The sequence below is a fragment of the Conger conger genome, chromosome 16 (assembly GCF_963514075.1).
Source record: "Conger conger chromosome 16, fConCon1.1, whole genome shotgun sequence".
In the NCBI taxonomy this organism is placed as follows: Eukaryota; Metazoa; Chordata; class Actinopteri; order Anguilliformes; family Congridae; genus Conger; species Conger conger.
This window is the reverse complement of record NC_083775.1, coordinates 27,138,781-27,155,055: the sequence shown is the minus strand read 5'-3', so window position 1 is coordinate 27,155,055 and position 16,275 is coordinate 27,138,781. Positions and strand designations below refer to the sequence as shown.

General features: G+C 43.5%; 1 protein-coding gene across 1 annotated transcript in view; it reads right to left on the bottom strand.

Moving 5' to 3' along the window:
- The window catches only part of sdk1a (sidekick cell adhesion molecule 1a), a 297,095-nt gene that overhangs the window by 75,871 nt on the left and 204,949 nt on the right, over window positions 1–16,275 (bottom strand). Inside the window, exons 10-15 of the mRNA XM_061223685.1 lie at window positions 14,070–14,264; window positions 12,649–12,765; window positions 10,511–10,678; window positions 9,192–9,294; window positions 8,570–8,743; window positions 2,949–3,085 (exon numbers count right to left, since the gene is read on the bottom strand). Coding sequence (XP_061079669.1) covers window positions 2,949–3,085; window positions 8,570–8,743; window positions 9,192–9,294; window positions 10,511–10,678; window positions 12,649–12,765; window positions 14,070–14,264 — 894 coding nt within the window. The remainder of the gene's footprint in view (window positions 1–2,948; window positions 3,086–8,569; window positions 8,744–9,191; window positions 9,295–10,510; window positions 10,679–12,648; window positions 12,766–14,069; window positions 14,265–16,275) is intronic.

Sequence of the window (16,275 nt, the reverse complement as noted above, 5' to 3'; positions counted from 1 at the left end):
TATGAATGCCTTATTACTCAAATATTTTTCTTTGGTAGTTTTTAGATCAGTCCACTGGCACTCCTCAAAGGACCACAAGAGTATCATTAATAGTTAATTACAAGTTCTCATACAACAAGCCTCTTCAGAGATTTTAGCCACAAAGCCCTTTTTCAGAGACAGCAGCTTGCCATGTTTTTTCCGATCAAAGGTTTTAAAGGCAAAGATTTCCTTTTAGACCAGTAAGTGTAATTATATCTTAAAAAATCACACAAATATATGACAAGACATTGGAGGATGAAACTGAGGGTTCTTAAGGTGATTGCAACCCTTCAAAAAGGTTTTTCAGCTCTGACAAAAGAGCATGTAAAATAAAGAACCCAGTTCAATGACTTCTGATATATTTAAATGACTCATTTCTTAGACAATGGATACCTCATTCACTGTACAAAAGATAACGCTACCTTTGCCCTGTTGGAATGAAATCAAAATGTTGCTAACATGAAACGAGCATCGGTGCCAAGAGAGATGCTTTACTCTTTCCGGGACCTCATTCGATATTCCCCATAGGATTTCATTTAACCTCCAGCCAAAGTAGAACAAAGCCTTTTTTCCTATTCTTCATCCAAGAAGAAACTAACTTTTTCATAACAGTTTTTAGACACTAGTAATGTGGCCTTCAACGAAAGCTCATTTTTCACTGTCTTCTAGCACAGCTGGTGCAGAAATCAGTCCAGTTCTCTTGCCTTTTAGTTTTTATTTACTTTCAATGCTTTTCCAAAAATCATCTACTGGGCCACAGAGCACATTACATAAACTACAAAAAAACGTGGAACCAAAACAAGGTTTTGAGCAGACAGGGTTTGCCAGGCAATCCGAGAACGCTTATTTGAGGTAGAAATCCACATTATCCCAGGAGGTGATGGCACTTCCATCGCAGCTATTATACACTGTATCTGTCAAATGGCTGGAGGCTCGCTTAAACATGGCAAAGCTATTAAACCAACTTTATAAACCTTTCCCTGGCGTTCTCTGTTTCGCCCGCAGAGGATTTGGCCACTATGCTTCTTCAAAGGATGAAAATGTCCCACAATGTCCCTCAGAAAGACCATTTCAGATAGAAGTTTCAGCGTTGGACCTTGTCTCTTACAGTGCCGTGAAAAAGTGTTTGCCCCTTCCTGATTTCCTCCATTATAGCATACTATGCCACAAAAAAGTGTTTGCCCCTTTCCTGATTTCCTCTATTTTTCACACTGAATGGTTTCAGATCTTTAGATAAAAATGTAATAGCTGAACCTGAGTAAACACACATTTTAAAATCATTATTTCATTTATTTAATGAGAAGTTATCCATTGCCAATATCATGCATGTCAAAAAGTAATTCACTCTTAGTTACTCAGTCAAAACATTAAGCACATGTAATTGATAAATAGATTCAGCCAAGTGAACACAGCCAGGCTTGATTGCAGCTTGCCCTGTTGAATGTATACTTCACTTATATTCAACCTTACCATTACAGTGAAGTAGTCAGCACAAAGTTTCTACAAGCACACTCTGCCACGTCCCAAAGGACTTGAGTCACACCAAGACCTGTATTCAATCAACCTGAAGTTGCAAGTAAACACAGGTGTTACTCTTTTTCTCCACAACCTCACAAAAAGTTTGCCGAGTTTGCTGAGCTCTCCAAACTATATTTCCGAAGAAAAATAATAGTATAGCAAAAAAGTATGATTCAAAGTTAAGGACAAATGTAATGCAATCCAGACTACAGCCGTGCTAGCTGTAGTCAGACAGCACAATGAGATGAGTGAACACTGGGTTCAGCGGCGGCGTGGCTAGTCAGATGTAGTGTCGGGGCCACAGTGGCGACAGGAAGGTTTACTGCGGAGGAGAGGTGCTTGACATTCGCCGTATAAACGGCTTAACGTAGCGCCATCGCATTTGCCGACACAGTCCATTAATCTCCTTGTCACCTCAGGCCAGGGCTCCATGCATAAGCTGCTTGTGTAGAATGCCTAATTCAATACATATTTTTTTGCCAATACAAGCCCCCCCCCCCCCCCCAAACAGACAGCCGTTTCAATATAAGATAAGCATTGCGAGACCGGCGAGAGGTTAAACAAAGCAGTACAAATGGAATTAATCTCCGCCTCTATCGAGTAAACAAGGGGGTGGGACGCAAGGTATCGACCGAGAGGAACTGTATACAGTTCTCCTCTCCGTTGGCACATTTTTCAAGGAAAGAAAGGGAAACATCATAATGGAACGAGACACGTCTGACATTTGGATATGGAGAAAAAAAAGCATTTAAAAAGCGGCCATTTTGCGTCTTGTTTTGTGCCAGTGCATACGTGACGTGAGATTTGCTAAACTTTGGCTGGCAAACTTCTCTGTTTGAGTGTGCTCCTCAGAGGCTGAACCCAGAGAGTAATGACTGGCTCCAAATGAGAGGGCATGGGCAAGCGCTTGGGTCATCTCCAGACGCGATATCAGTGCACTGCAGGATCGGGGGGTGAATGCCTCACTGCCAAACTAAACTTTTCTTCCAGAACTAGCCAAAATACAACAGAATCAGAGATCATCTGGTTGGGAAAAGGGCATGTGTACCAGACCTGGGCCAAATACGTAATTGTTTTGGATTCAAACACTTTTCTACACTTTACTGAGCTTGCCTGGTGTACTAGGACCTATGAACTACTCTCAAAAAGTGCAAACGCTACCTTCTAGTCCTCTTGCTTGGCTCAATTGCACAAGGCAAGATCAACTGAAAACATAAAAGTATTTGAATCCCAAACAATTACGTATTCTGACGCGTGTACCCCGGTGCCTTATGGGTAGACAAACTGCGAACTCCTCATCACAATCACAATCATTGTGCCATTGGGACTACCTGGAAAATGGGCTGAATGACCGTATCATTCATAAATAGTCTGGCCACCGGTTGCTGGCCGCTCGGTGGTGAGCTTACTGTTTTCGGAGAGTTCCACGATGTAGTGCAGGAGGGGGCTGTTGCCGTCGAAGGGCGGCACCCAGGACAGGTCCACCTTGCGGCTGTCGTTGGTGTTCAGGCTGGCCTGGAGGTTCCGCGGGGAGTGGGGCAGTTCGCTGTGGGGGGAACGGAGACAGCACAGCTGTGAGAATGGCAACCCCAAGCTTATGGTGGTGGCTCCTGCACAAAACACCCCCCCCACCCCTCCCTACTTCCCAGAGACCGAAACAAATACAGACAAACCCGCCCCCCCCCCCCACCCCCCATCTGTTGCTCTCTCCGTTGTTAATTCATTAGATTTCAAAGGAAAACATCTGTTTTGGCAAATGTCAGTGTGGCTAAAGGAAGGAAATATTTCCATAACATTCGAGTGGTCATGATGAGAAGGAGCATATAATTATGTAAATCATTCATATAATTTGTTATTTATCTGACGCTTTTATCCAAAGAAACTTACAGTTGATTAGACTAACAATCCTTCCTGGAGCAAAGCGGGGTTAAGGGCCTTTCTCTAGGGAGGGCCCAGCAGCTGTGCGGATCTTATTATGGCTGCACCAGGGCTTGAATAGGCTACCCTGTAGCATACTTGAGATTTGAAGAAGTGCTTTTCAGTGACGTTTAATGCATCGTTATGAGGTGTCCTTGAAATTAACTGCTTCAATAAATATCCAGCTTATGTGGGCACTGATCAAATTGATCAAAAGTTATGTAATTTATCTTGTGCTACACAAGAGTGTATCCTATAGGCAGTAAGTAAATTATACTCGGACAATGATTAATGAAACAATCATTAAGATTGTGAGTAAGCAATAATGATTCAACTGTAACATCTGAAAAACACCTAAAGATTTATCTCCTTAAGTTTTAGTCTAAGTCATTGAAGTGTGGACTTTTTAAAAAAAAGAAAAAAGGAAAAAGATTTTCATCATTTTTAATTATTGCAGGTTTACAATTTATCTTGTAATCCATGAATAGCTTCCAAATGTGAAGTAAGGATTAAGAAAAATCCATTCTCCAAAATTGAAGCTTTTAAACAAATGAATAAATGAAGATTCAGTCAACATTAACATAATTAACTTTTTAGTTGTTGTAAGGTGCAAAAAGACACAGATCCCTGATTAAAAGGCTTAGAGGTTCCCTAGTGGAGCACCCCCAAAGAAAATACACTCAGTGAGGAATCTATTAGGTAGATCTGTACACCAGCTTGTAAATACAAATATGAAATCAGACAATGTGGCAGCAAATAAATGCATGAAGGCATGCAGACATGGTCAAGATGTTCAGCTGACCATGGAATGATTGTTGGGTGCCAGACAGGGTGGGTTGAATATCTCAGAAACTGCTGATCTCCTGGGATTTTCATGCACAGCACTCTCTAGAGTTTGCAGAGAATGGTGTGAAAAATAAAAAAAACATCCAGTGAACAGCAGTTCTGCTGGCAGAAACGTGTTGTTAATGAGAGAGGTCAGTGAAGAAGGGCCAGACAGCTCAAAGCTGACAGGAAGGTGACAGTAATGGAAATAAGCAGCAAGAGTCTCATAAATAAGTCTAGTAAATACCTAATAAAGTGCTCACTGAGTGTATATTTTCAGAGCAGATAGTCAGCTCCACCCAGCCTTCTTGTCTCAGAAATTCCAATGGGTATCATGAGGTTCCTTGTCTGTTTCTACGCTGGCTACAGATGTAAACCTGTGGGGTGGGGGGTGGGCAGATTGAAAATAGAAAATGTGGTCTGTGATCACGAACGCCGGTTATAAGCTAAGACAGGACCCTTTTGCGGGAGGCAGGGCCGTATGCGCAGTGTGTGTCTTGCGTACAGAACCGGGCAGCAGTGCGTATATTCACCGCAGCATTCTGCCCAGCGGAGAAGCGGATTGTCTCAGCCAGGCCTACTGATGGAGAGCACATGCACCTCGGTTGTGTTCACTAATCAGCCCAGGCGCTTAAAAGTGTGTTCCTCCTCACAGTACGTGGCCAAAACTGGGAACACATGCCGAGAGAGGGAGCTTGTGAAGGGGTTTTTATTTTGGAAAGAAAATGCGGGTGAAAAGCAGAGGAGCTGAAAAGTTGGTCGGCCTCGAGCGGCGAGCTGACGCTCTGGTTTTCCTCCTTTGTTGTTTTCGTTTGTTATTTTGTTATTTTTGCACCGGAAACCCGTGAGGTGAAGACTTTTTGTTATTTGGCTTTGTGTTGGTGTGGGTGCGCCATCTCGCTCTCTCCACTACAAACTACAGTGCAATCCCAGAACTGCCGCGTCTCCCTCCCAGGGGAGTCGAACAGCGTGAGGCTTTCACATTGAGCCTAATATTACCAAAGAGCTACACCTTTGATGACGACCACGGAAGATCTCTCCATGTTTACTATAAAGATAAAAATATCACCCAGAAAATAATTTCTGGTTTCTAGACATCCCTGGAAGATTGAGGTGAACATTATAAACACATACAGTTTATTTCTGGATTTCACTAAAGTGATATTTTGAAGTTTAATTTAATTTAATTTAATTTAATTTAACAGAAGTTCATACTTTATATTCCTGCTCTCATAATTAATAATTAATATTATCAGGACATGTAGAAATGTTAAATTAACTTTTCAACAGTCCTTAAATTCATGCCAGCGAAAAACTTTCTTCAAGACTAAACAATCTCCAAAACTGGCATGTAGTTTCTCTGCATGTTGTCACGGACAGTTCTAATCAGCATTATCCTGCAGCCAAACGTGAATCTTCTCCAAACTTTTCGAAACCTCGAGTGCAAAGATTATCTGCGCTACGCACCGATTAGTCTCTGCAGCACCCCCGATGACCCGCGGGGTTTATCGACGCGACAGGCAAGCGGCAAGCTTTGCCCTTCGGTTGCCCTGAAACACAGGGAAAAAGCCCCCTTCCTCTATCAAGCGGCCAAATCGCAGCGCCGCAGAACATCGAATAAATCATCGGGTTGTCATCGCTGTAATCGGTGGCGGACGAGGCCAACCTCCTTCCTTCAGATGCCCTCCGAGATAATTAAGAAGTGCGAGACCGTCCGTTTAATGGATGCCTGGAAAGCTTTGTTCTGTCATTATCGTACATTACATTGATATAATTGCGATGTAGATGATAGAACTCATCGCTTAAACAGAGATGAAAACAGAAATCAATAAGTAAACAGCCAGAAATGAATGGCGCTAAAGGACCCATTTTTCACATTACTGGTTTTCTATTACTGGTGACCGCTGTTCGAAGGCGAGTCATTTGCGCTACGCTGGAGCACACTGCTTCTGGAGTACTTACTCCGAACAACGGACAACAACAGAGACGAAAAGTGCTGTATAACAGGACATGAATAAAATAAACGGTCCACAGTCGGTCTTAGTTGAAGGGTGTTTGGAGGGGGCACGGCATCTTGTGGACTTCAAGTTTATTTGTATAGCACATTTTGTATACACAAAAATCCAATGCGCTTTACATGAAGTACACATTGTATATACACTTAAATAAAATCGAGATGAATGCAAGAAGCCAGGGAAAAATGCATAAAATATGCATAGAAGAGTAAAAACACATTTGCATATACATACAGTATATAAAATCAGGAGAAAAAAGAAATGTGAAAAAAAAGCATTAAATATACATAGAAAAGCAAACACACTAGTCAAAGGCCATGGGAAACAGTAAGGTTTTTGAGCCAGTCTTAAGTAATCCAGAAGGTTGTTCCAGCACTTGGCCGCATGATAACAGAAAGCAGCTTCATCAGATCTAGTTTTTACCGGAGTAATTACCAGAAGACCGCTGCCAGATGACCTCAGGGACCTGGTGGGATCATAACCCTCAAGCAGGTCAGAAATACGCTGTAGGGTCAGGCCATTCAATGCTTTATAAACAAGGAGAAACATCTTACAATAAATTATTGAAGACACAAGAAGCCAGTGCAGCGATCTTAGCACAGTAATGTATTTTCCCAGTCAGAACAAGCTAGAGTTGTCTCACAGTTTTTCTGGGAAGACCACAAGAGGCCATTACGGTAGTCCAATCTATTGGTAATAAAAGCATGTACCAATTTCTTTAAGTCAGGTTTTGATGCAAAAACCTTATTTTTGCAATGTTTTTTTAAGCCATTATGCACAAAGGCACCCTATAGATAACCAATAGAAAGGCTAAGGAATCACAATGAATTTCAACGGACAGAAAAACGGCCATATGAGAATACAACGCTGGCATCGCATCTGTCTGTTAAGGGAGACGTAATGTGCAGGAGTTAAGGTCATAAAAGATTATTTTTATGTTATTGAACTGTTATGAGGTTTATGTACTGTTGCTATGTGTGGGAGATGGAGACATTACTTTTGTGCCAGACATAAGAGTGCTAATAGGACTATTTTATTGTTAAAAAAAGGTAGAAAATTCCTCACAATCAGAGGAGGAGCTCCTCTGCCAGACGTTTTTGAAGTCCGGACTTCATCGTCTTGAAAGAAAAAGGGGAGTTGTGGGAAGAATTTGAAAATTGTGTTTGCCCTCACCGATGCTGGCACACCACGAATCGATGGAAATATTGATGAAGTAAAGTTTGAGACAAAGCCACACTGCAAAAGTCAAGAAAGATCCTGCTACTTAATACAAATAACTCCCGTTCTTCAATGTAAAAAAAACCTCAATAACAGTTTAAAACTTAGATTTTTTTTTCTCATCTGAACCAATTTAAGAGATCAAAGTTACTATGTATGTCACTTTGGACAATACCGTCTGCTAAACAAATGTAAAGTCATATAATGCGATACTACTCATTAATACAAAAACATATGCCATTCCACCTTTTTGGTTCAGTGAGTTGTGAGTAATACTTAGAAAGGAAACAAGAAAAACCTCGACTGGAACATTTCAAACAAAGTGCACTGCTGTTCGACCGAACATAACACAGGCAACCTGAAGGCACCATTACGGAGCGCTGCAGTGTGGGAACGCGGGCGGGGCTGCGGGGTAAGACGCAGCAGGCTTTAGGAAGCAGGAGCATGGCTCCGGGGCGCCGCTGTAATTACAGTACGCTTTTTAATCCTCTCCCCAGACGAAGGAACGGGATGCAGGGAGATGAAGAGGAAGCGCGACATCAGCCCACCGCTAATTCTGCCGCCTCTGGCCCCGCCCGGAGCTCGAGCCGCGGCAGTACCTCCCCCCACCGCTTCCCCCACAAGGCCGCAGTGCGAAAGCCCCTGGGAACGACCGCCCGCGATTAGACCACCGCTGCCGCGACGGGCGCTCCAGGGAACGTTCAGGGGTCGACCGCCCGTGGTTAAACCAACACACTCTCGCCCCGGAGAATTAGCCACTTCAGAGCGTGTTAATTGGCAAATCGCTGTCAACCCAAAGTGGGATATGCCTGTTATGTAGAAACAAGCAATACATCAATATTCAGAGGAAGTGTTCACCATTTTGTTTTCACTTTCTATCACAGGTTTATTGCTTGTACACAGAAAATGAAATAGTAATTGGACTCTGAGGTATTAAATATAAAGCTGGATATGCACTGATACAGTTTGTATCAGGTGTCTTGTTCAAGGATTCTGACCTTCCACGTTCCAAGACTACTTCCCTGACCACTGTCGCCAAGAAACAAGCTACTCACATGACCTCCAAGCGTGCCGATTTGGAGTCGTTGCCGGCCTGTGAGAGGACGTCGCAGGTGTAATCCCCAATGTCCCCCGACCAGGTCTGGCTGATGTGCAGGGAGCCATCCTTCAGTGTCACGCGCCCCCCGGTGGACTGGCTGACCACGGCGTCGTCTTTTTTCCACACAAACCTGCGGAAGACATGACCCGGTTTGTTCTTTCGGACACGTTAAACCGAGGTCCTGACTCACTGTCTGTGGCCGTTAGAGATTCCATGACGCTCATCGCAAAGAGTAGGGGGGTTCCCCAGGGTCCTGGCTAAATTTCCGACGTGGCTCTCTCAACCTGCCACCTAACCATCTCCTGTCTACCCATATACTTTTCGCCTATCACCAATTATTTAACCATTCCTGACGATTGCTCTCGTGTCTCCATGCAAAGCAGTCTAATCTGAGCGGACCAGCACCAGTTTTCTGTGTGAAGTTAATTACCCCAGAGTGTTTGGTGAAAATGAACACCCGTCCTTCTGAGATGGAATGAATTTGCAACCCTTGTACTAACACCTGCCCGCACCCTCAGTTCTATATTTAGTACCACAGCAGCGGGTGCCCACGTTGCGACCGCCCCCCGGCCCCTCACCTGACGGACACTCTGGGGTCGTGGGTGGCACCGCACTCCAGAACGGCCATGGTCCCTTTGATGACACGGCGGTCCGTGGGGGGCTGGGAGATGGAGGTGCGGCCTGGAGGACACACAGACAGGGGGGGGTGAGAGGGTGGGCTGGGGGCTCCAGAGAGGGGGGCTGCCAAATTGACTGAAAACAAATGCAGTCCATAAATATTTGGACAGTGGTAAACTTCATGTGCTTTTGGCTCTGTGCTCCAGCACATTGGTTCCTGAAATGAAATTTGCAGTTGTTTTTTTGCACTTAATTTGGAAAGCATATTGTTTGCCATATGTCTCTGACTGTTTTTATTTTTATTTCTCAGCCTCATAATGGCTTCCTTGACTTTCATTGGCAGAACTCAAATAACTAGAATCAAAACTAGATATTGAAAGCTCCCTTATACCTGCACTAAGGAAGCAAATGAATACACCTGACTAATCAGAAACAGCTGAGAAGCCAACTGTCCAATTACTTCTGGTCCCCTGAAATCCGATCACCCGACATGGATGTAAATACCCTCAGATTAAAGGTGACAGTCTGCACTTTAACCTCATATTCATTATTTAATTTCAAATCTAATGTACTGGAGTACAAAGCCAAAAGAACGGAAATTGTATCACTGTCCAAAAACAGTACGGAATGCGCTGTATTATAGCTGCTGTTGCGCTACGCGCTTGGCTTGTTCTAGGATATTATATTACTACAACCTTTTCTTGCCAAACATTAAGAAAAAAAGAAAGAAAAAACTGAGATTTCTCACAGAGATGATTTAAAATTCTGGAAAAAGACATTAATTATTAAGCTTCTGGGCCACTATGACCACGGCTGCAAAATTACAAAAGAAAACAAAAGAAACCGCAGAGCGGCTGAATTGGCTTCACAGGCTAGTGCGAAATGCAAATATTATCATTCATTTTGGAGAGACTGTGACTGTATAAAAAACAAGCTTTGAGTCTCCAGTTTATGGAAGGAATTATCATAGACCCCCTTCCATTCTGTCTGATGGTTCAAGATTGAGATTAGCAATGGGAGAAAAATGATTCAAGAAACCAAAAATAGGCAGGTTTATGGCATGCTACCACGGAAACACATTCAAACCCATCATAGTGCTTTGCTGTGGAGACAGAAACAATTCGATTGGTTCAGACTAGTAAATGATTGACAGATGGTTACAGCTCCACCCATTATGGGGTAACTGAAACCTCACGCTCCCATCTGGGAAATGTAGTCTCTGCTGGTAGCTGGGAAATGTAGTCTCTGTGGGTAACTGGGGTTTTGAGAGGGGGCTTACTCCACACGGTCAGAGCGGAGGTGGCATTCAGGGCTCCCTGGGAGTTGCTGGCGTAGCAGGTGTAGCTCCCAGTGTCGTGGAGGGAGACGGGTGCCACCTGCAGCCCTCCGGACTCCAAGAGGGTGAAGCGCTCGATCTGGACAGAGCCGCTGGCCAAAATCTGAGTGCCTGCCAAAAAGTCACATATTCGTATACGTACGCTCATAAAAACATATCACACACACACGCACACACAGGCACACACAGGCAGACAAACATACACAAAAGCCCTTTAGCCACAAATGACAGAAATGCATAATTCAAAGGCCCGAGTACTAGCACATACACACACACGCAATGAACCGCCCTCAACAGAGATGCCCCGTGAGCTGGGATTGGATGACTTCACTTTACCGTGAAACCTTTCTTGACCTGCGTTGCTTTCTGTGCTTGGTTAGCGCGCATGCCAATCAGACAGATAATGCGCTGCCACAGGCAGGTCATTGTCTTTCAAAGCGTCACACGGTATCATTTCTACCTTTCCTGTCCCGTTCGAACACTTAACTGATAAGGAGGTTCAATTTTGTCAAATCAATTCAATCGTAACAAAGACCGCTTTTAACCTGAATAGGGAATCTCATTCTTTAACGAGAACAACAAAGGCAGTCAAAGAAAGTTTTGAATTTGGGTGCATTTTCACAAGTGCTATAGAGGGTGGAGAATGTCTGCTTAGCATGCCTTTGCGTCATTAACAGGCTGTGGCTGGGGATTCACAGAATAAAGAGTAAACCCACCCGCAGAGTAGAAAAGATTGCTGGACATGTGTAGCTAACGCATGATGCTACAACATTAAGGCAAAGAAGTCTGAAGCACGTAAACATGCTAACCAAACAGAACACACAGGTTGAGACAAATTAACAGTTTTGAGGTAAAAGGAGACAATGGCTGTGTACATGCACATATTCACATGCTTGAGGACGAACACGTGTGAACACACACACACACGCAAGAACATATGCACAGACATGCACACACACTCTCTTTATCACACACCCACATGAACACGCAGACACGCAACCACACACGTGCAAACCCATAATTGTGACATCATACGCACTCTCTCTCACACACACACACACAAACACACACACACATACATGAACACGCAGACACATAACCACACACGTGCAAACACATAATTGTGACATCATACGCACTCTCTCACACACAGACACACACACACACGTACATGCAGGTGCACACACACACACACGTACATACACGTGCACACCCACGCTCGCTGGCAAGCACACACTCAGGAAGATCGGGAAGACACACGTTGAAAGCGTTGTGTGCATCTGCTGGTAATACAGCATCATCTAGTCTGCTTGTTCAGCTCTGAATGAGTTTATTACCAGCTCTGAATGATCTCCCCGTGGGGAATCCTACTGAAAAAGCAATCATCAGTGCTTGACTTGTTAGAGCATGCTCTATTATGCGTTTCGATAATGCGCTTTCATAATTGGGAATGCTATGGCAATCACTTGAATGAAAAAAGCAAATATAGTACTTTTGAGATAATGACAGATCTGCGGCGTTATTGCGAGGGATTATCGCCATAATTGGCCATTAGCTGAAAGATTATGTTATAATGCTTTTTTTGTAAAGCTAAGTGTATGGCATCGTTTTTAAGCACCAATGTCCAGCATCGACAGAGAAGAGGGCAGCTGCTATGCGCTGAAAACTGGGGAAGGATGCATTATTAAAAAGGAAAGCATTCTACTCTAGAGCTGACCTGAAGGGCAGGCCAGACTGCTAATGCATTCGATCCTTGAGTAAACACATGCGAGAGTACAACCAATTAATTGGCTGAAAAGGCACAATCTGCTCAGGATGGTGGCTGCATTCGAGAGATTTAAGTGTTATGTTTGAAAAATAGCAGGTGTTCAAACTTCACGAACTCTGACTGGCTGGGTACTTTCGTCTCCCTCCGCTGAATGAGCATTTCATTTTTCACGATAGCCAAATAGAAAGGGGTGACGATCATGTTTTTTCCCTTGTAATTTATAGACTGCAGATCAGATTAAAAGTTATATACAAAGAGACTTTATTCACATAACATCTCAACAGTCATATGGATTACAATTTTCATACAATACCTCTCCTCCAGGTGATGGCAGGTTTGGGCGCCCCCGAGACCTCGCACGCAAAGGTCGCCACGGCGCCGTCGGTCACTGTGATGTCAGAGGGAGCCCGGGTGAAGATGGGGGTCATGCCTGCGGAGAACCAGAAAAAGCTGAACCCTGACTCTTGACGTTTGAGGAGCCCAAACTACAAAACGCCTCGATTCCAGAGATGAAGAACAAAAAGCCATGCTTTCATCATGTCTTCGGGGGCCCATGATTGCGTTAAAAAATATCAGAAATTGCTCTGTTTGGAAATCTTAATGGTAAAAACAGCTCTGCAGGCGAGGTGAATGGGGAAGAAGCCTATGTTTGGTTGAGTATTAGTATTAGCGTCCAGATGTAGAGCAGGCTTCTCGAGGGTGATGGAGCTGAGCAGTCCTGTGAAATTGCCAAATCCGTGGCAGGCAAGATAATTTCACGTACTCAAGAAATAAAGCCAATTACCGGTCCATTTGCACTGTGGCTAATGGCAACGTGATTATCCAGAATATGTTTTAACAGAGGTTAGGTTAGTGCACAGGGAAAAGTAGAAAACAACATGCAAAGAAATGACAGCCAGTGGAAGCTTTGGTAATACTTCACAAGATAATGTCTTTCAATATGTTCTACGATGCTTTCAAATGACACGCAGGTAGAAATTATCTATTTGAAACATATAGACCACATTTAGATTTACAATGAAATTATTAATGACTTATTTAATTTATATTAACACTCATTTACTATATTTTTCACAGGCACAAGGGTGAGAGCTACTCAAGGCTGTTTCACTCAGACGGCCAATGAATTTAAACTCCATATATACAATATCCCTGCAACTTTGATCAAAATTTCTGCAACAAATTAACACAGGGTGATTGTGCTACATGTGTAAATTATGTCTGCATAATATATATGATATATATGATATGTCTGATATGTATATATGTCTGATGTGTGTAATATCTCTTCAAATAATGTGAATTCTGACATAGCGTAACTCTAATAGATAATGGTTAGGCATTGTAATAGCAGCACATTCATTATATTTATGAATGTAGTAATGTACAATTAGTATATGTTTCCATCATGGTTGTTTAAGCTGTATGCGAGCACAACATGCATGTACAAAAATACATGAAAAGCTTCATCTTCATTAGGACGTAGGCCTACTTTCAATCATCATTTGTCCTGATGATGTGTTAATTTCTTTCATTAAAAACCCAATTTTTATACCATACTAATTGCAGTGTTCAGTGAACTTGCCAAACTGTGGTTAAAAAGGGCAACTTCTAATTAATTTCAAGTGCAAATTATTTTGTATTTTTTTTATCTCACGATTCCAGGTTTGGCAAGTCAGTTTTCAAGATGGCTGAATTCAGGCCTTTTTCGGTCATTGTTTGAAGGAAACATACTTGTGACATCCAGGTAAGTGTGCGCTTGGATTTCTCCAGCCGAGTTCCTAGCGAAGCACTGGAAGATTCCGGCGTCGCTGGGCTGCACCCTCCGTATCTGCAGGCCCAGGCTGGACATTACCCTGTAGCGGGGGTTGTTCAACCTGTGGAGCGGCACCGAGTCCTTGTACCACTCCAGTCTGGGCGTGGGGACTCCTGTAAATCATGGCAACCAGACAGATTTGCAGCTTTTTAGGCAAAGTAAGCAGTAGGTACACTTAGCGGTAGGCTGAATCTAATCTGCTGGGCTGAATGGCCTGTTTGCGCCATTACCTTACGTTATGTTATGTTATTGTAGGGACTACAACTTCCACATTCCCACAGGAAAATTCCGCGACGTCCACCACGAATGACGTCTAACTTGGTTCAGCCAATCCCGTAATGGCGGGAGCAATAAACGGTCCCGTATAAGAGCAAGACACGTTCTTGGGATCTCTCTTATGCTTTTTCTGCTTCTTCTGCCTTTTCTTTTTCTTCTCTTCGACGCACCCTTTGTGGCCATTCGCTTCAGCTCATCTGCTCCGAGACTCGGACAGAGGCTGAATGCTGCACAGCGCACTACCAGGCCTACGGACACACCCAGTTACCTCGCGGTAACTTCGTGGCCTATAGCGAGTGGAAACTGGTGTACGCGGAACGCTACATCAGTTTACCCCTGCAAAGCTCACCAAAGAACAACAGCAACAAACTTTTCCACCTGGAAAAGGGACCAACGAACATCCTTCCAGCAACCGAGCGGACCAGACGACAACGCGCGGCTAAGACGCCCCAGCCTGCGCATCTCTCCAGGACACACATTCACAGCACCATCGCGGCTCCTACAAGGACAGCACGTCTTTTGGATCCAATGCGTATGGACTCAGTAAGAGAACAAACATTCAGGCATAGCCAGTGTTTAGTTTAGTCTTAACTGTTTTTCTGAATCTGTTTCCATATTTGCCGTCTTATCATTGGAATGTATTTTGTTAGCTATATATGTACGTGAATTGATTCGCCGTCTTTTGCGCATATATAGAGTAAACTACGCAAGTAGTCTTCTCACAGCTAACAATAACTAACACACCCAGAACTCTAGCTTACCCAAGCTAGCTACTCCCACTTTTACCTTTCCTTTGTTCAAGCGACACGGGCGCTTGCGCACGCCACACACATGCACACACACATACCCAACTAAATTTCCTTACTAACTTCCCGTTAGTTTATCTGTTCTGTGTTTTACGTTTGTTTAATAAATATATTTTATTAAACCCCGGTGTCCGTTTTGGAATCACATAGACATGAGAGCCGAGTTAAAGCAGTCTTTCGAAGAACTTCCAACCTTCAGGTTATCGGTATGTTTAATCATTAATATTGGTTATTTTAATTATTAATTAAAATACTAAATTTGTGGTTAGATATTTCTGATAATAGTAATTTTATGAGACTGATTACTTTTTTCAGTTATACTGCTACACAACGTTTAACTGGCGCCCCGGTTTCGTAGAGAGTAAAATCCCTGCGTTATTTGGCGGCCCGTGCGAGGACCCTACATAATTTGGAGTCCCGTGCGAGGACCCCTACATTATGTTATGTTATTTTATGTTATGTTACGTTATGTAGATGAGGTAACATGTGGAGAGGAGGAGGAGATGGAACTGTATTTCATTTCAGGTGTGTCAGTCTGTCACACAGCAAAAGACATAACAGGCATTCCTATATTAATAACTAATATTTACACAAGAAATCCCCAAAACTTAAACTCTTCACAAGGGAACCAGAGCGGCAGGAAGAGGTTGGTCGAGGTGGGGGAAGGGGAGGGGGGGAATGCAAACAAGGACCAACAACAAAAACGCAAAGACACAAAAAGTTTGAAAAATCAATGCCAGTGTGGCTTAAGGGGGGAAAAGAATCCATTTCCACCTCTCTCAATCTCTTTCATGCCGTCGCTTTTTATTTTCTCAGACAGGGCTTTGACCATCCAGAGACTTTCATGTCTGGGGAAACACATCAGTATTCTGGAAGTTTCTATATACCCCCCCCCCCTCCCCTCCCCCCAAACTTGGGCCTAGGTTGGAAAAGGTGAGAGACGGCACTTGACAGTGATGGACCGTATTTGTCTGGCACCTCCGTCTCCCCCCTTCGTCTCGCCAAAAAGATTCCACCTTTTCTCTCAAATTCCCACACATCC